General features: G+C 43.1%; 1 protein-coding gene across 1 annotated transcript; it reads left to right on the forward strand.

Moving 5' to 3' along the window:
* The first annotated feature begins 72 nt into the window (after window positions 1–72).
* LOC143370060 (uncharacterized) lies at window positions 73–5,128 on the forward strand. The gene is made up of 9 exons (XM_076814676.1): window positions 73–211; window positions 2,968–3,155; window positions 3,481–3,598; window positions 3,681–3,942; window positions 4,222–4,338; window positions 4,435–4,525; window positions 4,600–4,736; window positions 4,841–4,973; window positions 5,075–5,128. The coding sequence occupies exons 1-9, from the start codon at window positions 73–75 to the stop codon at window positions 5,126–5,128; spliced, it is 1,239 nt and encodes a 412-aa protein (XP_076670791.1).
* The last annotated feature ends 4,666 nt before the right edge of the window (window positions 5,129–9,794 follow it).

Genomic DNA, 9,794 nt, shown 5'->3' on the forward strand with positions numbered 1-9,794 from the left:
TTATTTCGCATTTACCTGATATTTTTCATCATCATCAGATGTCGTTTATATTCATTAATTACTGAGAAATTGATGAGGTACAATTTAGGTGATGTATTTTTACAACATAGAGAATATGGGAAAGGCAAGCAACCCGACGCCGTATTGCTAAAGAATAGGGACTCTGTTTCTGGAGGATCTGGCCACGGAGTGGGGAAGGCTTTGCCTTTTGGTAAAAGGACTGTGATGAACCACGGGGTCTAACTACCACTGCGGGGGAGGGGGGACCCGTTGCGAGACGGGGACGAGGTAAGGGGTGCCTCATTTTCATTGGCCACTGTTCGACGCAAGCGCAATACTACCATATGTACCGTTGCCATTGCGTCCATAGCGTCTCGAGTTCTGATAGCATCCATACTCCATAGGTAGTGTTCTTAAGCGTTTTGATAACTAAATAGTTAGTTGCCCATATAATAAATATAATTTAATACTTAGTTCAATGAAGTGCTTTGTGCCCTAATAAAAAAATATATTAAAATAAGACTCCACTATATTGGGTTAAGTAGGATAGATAAATCTAATAGCTAACGACATTTTTTAAATAAAATGACACTTTTTAGGGGTGAGTGAAAGAAATGGATCAAATTACTTGTATTTAATAATAAGTTTAGTAATAAGTATGTATTGTTAATGTGTAATGTTTAATTTCATACAAATAATAAGTTATCTTGAATCAGTATCTCTGTTTTAATTCATTTTATATATTCTAATAATTGAAGATGTAAAAATCGCGCGATCACGGGGTCGGACATAAATGCATGGCATAGTAGAAGTGACTTCTTTCTACAGTAAATCGCTCCGCAGTAGACCATATGTAACAATTAGTCAACCTACCTCTTGGGGTAAACAACCCCTGTCTCCCCTTCACAGCGAAAAGTCAGATTGAAATATTCGAGATGTACCATTATTGCTTCCGTACTTTTATCGCAGGTAATGTCGTTACGTTTGTTAATAAAAGTAGCCGGGAGAGTCTTAACATACAGAATGGAGTACCGAACATCACATAATGACACACGATCATTTGAAGGTCAGCTGGTCACAAGCGTTTGATCAGTTGATTAATTTTTACACGAAGATCGTTTAGTCACCACACTGTACCATACACGGTTTCATTTTAGGGGGAGGTTCCGGTCTAGAGCCCCCCAAAATAGGTGATCTTTAGGAATTAATTAAAGGAAAACTACTACATATAATTTAATGTGACTTTTTGCATTGTATTAAGGGTGTCTTAAATTATAGAAATATATTTTTTGTTTTATAATTAATCATTACAGACGGCACTGGGGAGTCGTTAAAGTCAAGGGGTCAAAAAATTGATCCAAATCGGTGGGACCTGTATCCCCAAAAGTTAATATCCGATTCGACTGAAACTTTTTTTATTTTGAAGAATATACTTCTGGCTAGGGGGGAAACCAGAAAAAATTACAAAATTACATTTTTAGAAAATAACGACACTTGAAGTTTGAAATTAATTTTTCCCTATAGTTTTCATCCTTTCAATGCCTTTGAAAATTATATATTTTTAATTATTTTAAAATTTTTACTGGCCTGTCCACGAGCCAGAATTATATTCTTCAAAATAAAAAAAGTTTCAGTCGAATCGGGTAATAACTTTTGGAGATACAGGTCCCACCGTTTTAAGAACACTGTTTCGAGAAAAACGCGTTTAAAGTTTCACGTGAGTGCCGAGTGGCCGGGTGTTACCCCTGCATTTGCCGCTTCTCAAATGCCTATAACTTCGGGAATATTACGAATTTCAACAAATCCTTTTAAACAAGTATTCCTAAAAGGTTGAACATTCGAAGAACGAAATAAAAAAATCGACTTTAGACCTCCCTTAATATCTCTAAATTCTGCGTGTCGTATTTTAGGATGTTGATGTCACTATATGGGAATGATTTTTCATCCTCACTGGAAACTGTCTATAGTCTATGCTATGTATACTAATTATAAGAATACGAAGGAGTAGAGTACTGGACAGATAGTAGTAAATGGTATTGGAAATGTGTGGAAACGTCTAATGACAAGCACACGAGTCACATCATAATTCCATGTTAACTTTCACATGGCTACTTAATATTTTCGAAGGCATGTCTACTCTCCGTGCAACAATGTTCAATTAAATGTCAAAGGGCCCGATTGATTTCCCCATAGATTACCACAAAACTATCACAGAAAGCAATACATTCAATTGCAACAATAAAGACAGTTACCGTGTTTGATTGTTCTCCATTTTCTCTTCCTCTTCACTCTTCACGGTCTGTGCCCTCTACTACTTTTCTTGGCTCCACCGGACATCGACAACTGCACTCGGAAGCATTGGAAGATTTCTCAAGCTATAGACACGCGTAAAATCACCTTCAACATTCACGAATAAATTATATAATGATTTTAAAAGGACTACCGCGAGGCGATACACGATATCGATCTATCACCTGTGACAACCTGCTATTTACTACACCATATGCTGCGTTTCCAAGAATCGCAGGTGCATAATATGATGCCATAAAAAATTGAAGAACGCTCCGTTTGATGCAACCCCATTCTCCCTCTCCGCCGTATAAAACTAATTCCGCATATAGCTGCAACAGGACAGTTTTGGTAAAACCATTCGCGTTGGTCTCGGTGTACGGGTTGCCAGCAAAAGATCCCGGAATATGAATAGTAAGATGAAAGCACGGCCACGTGTACTGCAATCATATCTCTATCCCAACTAGAATCTCATCGTAAACTTACTGTAACTGGGACGGAAGCAGGGTTTTATTTATTTTCTTAAATTGATGTGCTGACATACCAATGATGAAATGCACCTAAATGCCACGTTACTTCTTAGCCGTTACTTAATCAGATTCTCGCGTATCTTCATTTATTACAGTAAGGCTGCAATAATGTATTCTAATGTTCAAATGTAATCGAATGCCTATTCAGAGCATTCGGGGCATCCGATGCTTCAGACGGGAGGAATGCAAGGATGCGGCACGTTCGACGTCTCTCATTACAAACCACTGAAAACGTACCTAATAGTTCTTGGACAATATCCGTCTCAAACGGACTTCAAGAACAAATCCATCGTAATCGTGATGGTGGGCAGTATCGTATCGTTCCTGATACCGACGGTGAGTGAACATTTCAATTTCGCTAGTGTATGTGGCCGATGGAGTATCAAAAAAAAAAACAAAACGGACAAGTGAATAATAATCAGGCAACATTGTCGCACGATCGTGCTGTGTGATTTGGTAGATATTGCAGTTCTATGTAAAAATACGCAACAAGAATTTGGACGAAGCCCTCGAGACTATACCACAATTTGTTACGTGCACTATCTGCATCATCAAGTTATTAAGCCTGCATTTTAACCGTGAAAATGTACGTACGATTTACTGTACCTACTAACAGACGATCGCCAAACGCGCGGCACCATAGAACTTTCAAATATTTTAGTTTAGAAAAGTATTTATCACCGTGGAAAGCGACTGGCAAATTCAAGTGGTGAGCAAGGAGCTGGATATACTAGAGGAAATAACCGGGAAAGGAAGCACAATCGCGTACCGGTACAGGGGTAGGTACTTTATTCTGCTGGTCTTCGCACCAGATGTTCGTGAGAAGTATTTCGGGATCAGTTATCGCGCGTTACTTTCCAGAGATTCTGTTAACATTTTTCATATCATTCGTGTTAATCCCACTGTTCAATCCAATGCTGGATATCGTTATACCGCTGAACGAAACACGAGCACGGGAAGAGATATTTAGCCTCTACTACTTTGTGGACAACGACGAGCATTTTTATGCGATATACTTGCATTCAATCTGGTGTGCCATTATCGCTATATTAATCATAGTGGGGGTGGATTCCTTAAACATGATCATCACTCATCACGCATCTGCGCTGTTCGCCATATGCGGGTAAATATGTATACCATTGGAATTTAAAATAGCACAACTGCGGCAATGTGTCATGCATTGCGCGCCTATAAATGAGCACAGTGGACCGAGGCGCTTGCAACTTCCCCGAGTGTTCTTTCAACGCATTTAGCATATAGTAATCGACGTTTCATTCCGCGCGCATCGCTAACTCCATCCGTGATGGTTCCTCCGAGATGAAATCGGTCGACCGTCATATTCATTACTTTCGCAAGAAATACAGAAAACGTTTGTTGAATCGAGTAATTGTGATAAACGCAGATGTATGATTGACAAGGCAACACAAGGTAACTATGTTGCTACAATGGGACGTGCCTCTACGGACGATGGACTCGAAAAGATTAGGGAATCCGTGGCCGCCCACAATAAAGCCATCCAGTTTGTACTGATTGATTAATACTAAACTGAACCTAGGAAAGGGAGTGGCGGATGCCGCAGAATTCAATTAATTCGCTCGCGCCTTTCTGTTTCGAGATTCTTCGATTTCCTGAATGCAACGAACCGAATGAACTTCCTGTTTCAAGTCGGATTTAACATGCTCGGCATCAGCGTCTCAGCTTTCCAAGTAAGGGACCATTCACTGGGGGGCAATGCCGACAGCGGGGAACCGACGAACGCAACTGACATACTCTTTCGCAGGCGGTTAGGCACCTGGATGACATGAAACGAGCCGTCAGATACGCTCTTTTCTTCGGCGGGCAGAAATTTCATTTGTTCTTCCTGAATTTGCCCGGGCAAATACTCTCGGATTACAGCGTGGAAGTACTCGACCATATGTACGTTTTCAATTGCGTAACAGAGGAGAGGGGCGCGGTATTTTTCCGAATGCGGCAATAATTATAATCGAAGCAAGCGTAACTCGTGGCGGATCTTGTAACAGCTACAACTCCAAATGGTACCGCTCGTCTGCGAAAATGCAGAGGATGATGAACGTAATGCAATTAAGGGCTAGCAAACCCTGCCAGCTGACTGCAGGAGGATTGTATGTGATGAACATAGAGAATTTCGGAGCGGTATATAATAATATAGAAATAATACGGCTGTCTAAGTACAAGCCCGTGCGTCGCATCGTGATGTAAGTGGCAACTAATGATAAATATACTTGAATTTTAAGGCTTTTAAAACATGCGTGTCGTATTTTACGATGTTACTCTCGATGAAGGACTGAGTCTTCGTTATTATTCTATACACTGATTTCGGCGAAGGAGTGTGTGTGTACTACTAACTGTGCAAGTACTTCACATGGTATGTTCAATTCGGAAAATGTTAATGTAACAGTAGACATGTGTATACGTATTTGCTGTGTATACGAATAAAATTATACTAGTTATATGACGCTTGAACACTTACTTAGATATTTAATTGTGCCGCGTTCATATTTTAAGAATTTCATAGTTATACAATTTTGTGCGACTTGAATAGAACTGATTGACTTTCTAAGGCCCGGTCTAGACAAGCGGTTTGCGGAAGTATGCCGCCGCGTTTTATCAGAACGTAGATTTATATGAAGCAGTTCACAGAGGAAGCTAGCGGGTACTACATATAGGTGGCATGTTTCCAGTGTTGCCGGGAAATATTCCCGCAGTTGTAAGTGGATAATGGAGGGGGAACACGCCACGCATGCGCGTGATGACGCGGTGACGTCGAACCATTGGCATATATAGACGGAGCGTAAGCTGAGGGGGGTGTAAGATTCGCGGTAAGGGGAGCGATACAGGCAAATCGGGTAACGCAGTGGTTATGTATACCGAATGCTTCCGAAGGTAACCCAACGTCGGGCCGACGTGCCTGTATCTGACTTCTGCCTTTCCCCTCCAAGTCTACCGTTCCCCTCGCCTATAGTCTCAGCTGCTGCTCCGTCTGTATATGTCTATGGCTTTCCAAGCTGCTTGTTTATCTATCTCTTTCTATCCGTATTTCTGTCTCTTTCTTTTTTACAGTTTCTTTCTCTATCTACTTCCGCTTTTGCCACAAATGGCGGCAACCAATCAGCGACGATACAGGTTGTTCCGATCCATAGAGCTAAAGGACGGTGCATAAAGTAGACGTATGGACGCAGTGAGTGCAGATCTCCGCGGGGAGGGACGGTATACTCTCAGCCATCTTGTGTCGGTCAAAATAGTGCTGTCATCTATGTCCTATTGTTTCAAACTTTTCGTCGAAGTCCTAGTTTACCATCCTTTCACAATGTGAACTGGCATTTTTATGATGGGATTTATAAATAATTACACAAGAGCCGACGCCGCAAATACTACCGTGTACGTCTATACCAAATGTCGTCGATCCACGTCAATCTACGCCAAACGTCAAGTTACGCTAGTACTAAATCTCGCCTACAGAGTGCACCACAAGTTGACCAACTTAAGATGGCTGAAACAGGCGATTCCCCTTCCGTTTTTTGCTTCAACCCCCCGCAACTATGCACCGTCCTTTATGTCCATGTTCCGATCACTCCCTAGAGCAGCGATGCTCCGATGGGCGGTCCGAGGACGCGAGCATCCATAGTGTTTTCTACAAGCCGCACGGAAGGGGGCGCTCGAAGCCAATGAAGCGACGGGCATGCAACAGATAGGGAAAAAAAACTCTAGTAGTGTGCCTTTAGGCCCTAAAGGTGCACTTCCATGGCGCGTGACTCGTCGAGTCGGCTCGGCACGCCCAGGTTCGGCGAGTCGGCGAACCACGCACCGTGGAACTTCACCTTAAGGATACGAGCCTGCACACACACTACTAGAGTTTTCCCTATCCGTTGTATGCCTGCCGCTTCGTTGGTTTCGAGCACCCCTTTCCGGGCGGCTCGTAGAAATGCTATGGATGCTTGTCAGGGATCGGCGGGCTTAAGCTACCGCTGATGGAGGGGGAAACACCTACAGGAGCGGTGGTTATGTGCGTGACTGACATAGGCGCAGTTCATGCACACATAACCACCGCTCCTGTTGGTGTTTCCCCCTCCATCAGCGGTAGCGTAAGCCTGCCGATCCCTGCGTCCTCGGACCGCCCATCGGGGTATCGCTGCCCTAGAGCAGGAGTGTCGAACTTCCCCACTCCGAGAGCCGCACGAGTCGGGCCCCCGATCAGCCGGTTCCCCCACTTATTTTTCTCTAGGCGTTGCACGAGACCCGGCAGGGAGAGAGTGCGGCACCCAGAGGAGAATTCATCAGAGCGAAGTAGGTGTGGAGGGGGCCGTTCTCCTACGGCTCTACAGAGCAGGCGAAGAGGAGAAGGAGCCACTGCGGCTCGCGAGCCGCTAGTTCGACACCCCTGCCCTAGAGGATCACTTGGCTTGACTAAAGGCGCATTCCACTTACGTTCAAATCGACCGCGCCCACGACGGCAGGAAATTTCCCGTTCCACTTGCTTATGAGCTGTTATGAGTGTCGCGGGCGAAAAGTATAGTGGAGCGGGATCGGCAAAGCCCGTACTTTTCATTCCACATAGCGACCGATTTTTAATCGTCTATGATCAATTTCGATAATGCGTGACTAGTAAAGTATTGTTTACTTTTATTTATATTCATAAATATTACAAGGTTTAAATAATAAAGGAGATAAGTATGCCGAAAGCATAGTCCGGGCCAATCAGATCACTTCAGATCGTGGGCATCGTTTGGTCCAGCACTGTCCAGCGTAGGGTCCCCTCACGCGCCTGCTTCCCCTTCCAACCTTTCTTCCGAGCAGCGTGACTTGTTGTCAAGGGAACCTCGCGACGCTAAAAAGGAGACCGTGCCAGTTGCGTAAACAAGGAAGCTCAAACAGCACGCACGACATCGACGTTTCACTGTTACTTTGACTCGGCGGCGTCTTTGCGCCATGGCAACGGCGGACGATGGTGGGGACGACTTTTACCTCTCAAGAGGCAAGTTAGACAGCGCTGGTTTGGGCGATGCGGTCGCGTCAATGATGGGCGAATTCCTCTTACGCCCAAATCGTCCGCGCCCACGGCCATAGGGTTTTTCCGTTTTTGTAATAAAATGAATATCATAAATTATATGTTCCGTGTCTCAGATGTCGCGGCCTCCCCTTGTCAGACACGTCCAGTGTTTTAGTCGAGTACCAAGTAATTTACCGTGCGTGGGCACTAAAATTTAGTTGAGTAGTTTAATAAAACAATGGTAAATTACTAAATTACTCGCTACTCGACTAAATTACTGGACGTGTCGTTCCAGCCTTTACTGTGTACGCCATTGATATGCATTGCATGGCATTTGTGAATTGTTGATTGATGCGAGCTAGTACCGTACGAAACCCAAACAATCCTATCGAAAAATAAGTTTTATAAAATCAGTTTGACAGTAACAGGTATGTATATAGTTGAATATATATTTTTAATGTAGTGGAATATCTTTTTAAATTATAATGTTTTTTATAGAGCTATGTCACGACATATACTACATTAAAAATATATATTCAACTATATACATACCTGTTACTGTCAAACTGATTTTATAAAACTTATTGTTCGATAGGATTGTTGGTAGGATTGATGTGTCTGTTCCAGCCTTTACAGATGAATCATAAACACGTGATCACGGCCATATTGAATTTTAGTTCGAAAACATTGGAACTGCCTAGGTGGCAGTTGAAACACTGTTCCAAAATCGTAAATGAGAGTGGTAACCCCCTGGAGTAAATGCTGTAGAGGGCTCTGCGTAAGGGTTTTTTATACTAAGCTGCGGGGCGGAGCGCGGTGATTAGCGGTCAGTCACCTCGTGTCCCGCAAGTGCCGCGCCTCGCGAAGCACGATGGTGGTCAGCCGGTACTCGTACGTTTCCAGCGAATAATCGGACGAGTCGTCGAGGGATGCGTGCGTTTAGATTTAAATAAGAGAATTGTAAATATGTATGAGAGAGTACAGAGAGATCAACGATAATCGTCAGTCTATCTCTCTTTCGATTTCGCTTTCGCGTTCGCGGTTGTAATTAATAGTAGAGTCAAATCATCGTTTCCCTCAATGTAAGCATGTAGGTATTGCAAGCAATGACGGACGCGATGAGTTTATTGAAATGGTGGGTGGATGGGATCGGTATTTGTTTCGGGATGGGTCACTTTCGTAGGTACTTCCGCGTTGATGTGCCCGGTTCCTTGGTAACGTTTCTCAAGCATTGCGACTCGCAAAACGATATCAAGCTAAAACCTACGATCTAGTTTAAGGGTCCAGATCGAGCCAAACTTTCATTTGGTGAGTTTGGTTCGGTCTAGATATCTAATCAGAATTTTATTCTCTTTCAGGTAGGCATTTCTTAGATGGTTTTGCATGATTCATTTCATTTCGTCGATTTCTTCGATGGTTTTGAACTCTGTACGCCCCTGGCGAGGTATACCACGTTACATAATGAAGCATGCCTTCCTCAAATAATGTTGTTGTTTATATAAATTTTTATGTTAAATAAATTTGTTTTGCGTTAAATAAACCCGTGTAGGATAGCAAGGTTAAAAGGCGTATGTGGTCTTGTTTTGTTGCGATCCTATAAAACGATGTTTAAATTGTTACTCTAACAGAATCATTTGTAAATCGCGGGTTTCGAATGACCTAGCTTTACCCGTGGTTAATTCTAATTCCTACCACGCGTAGTGTTACCATCTGTTTCGAGACTTCGCCGGTAACGTAGCACGTGACACGAAAATGGTAAGGGGGCTCGCGAGCCGTCCGAGCGCGTAACACAAAATTACATTGCGTGATAGGTCTATCCTATACCTGGTCTGTGTTTCTACGCATGTATCCTAACTTATCTCTACACACTCGGCGGTGTCTGCACCGACCTGACAAGGCTTGTTGGTAAAGAAGTTTCATAAGAGTTAAATTAGTTTGGCTTCTGCTGTATAGAAGCTGCCACATGT

Source organism: Andrena cerasifolii, chromosome 6 (assembly GCF_050908995.1).
Source record: "Andrena cerasifolii isolate SP2316 chromosome 6, iyAndCera1_principal, whole genome shotgun sequence".
In the NCBI taxonomy this organism is placed as follows: domain Eukaryota; kingdom Metazoa; phylum Arthropoda; class Insecta; order Hymenoptera; family Andrenidae; genus Andrena; species Andrena cerasifolii.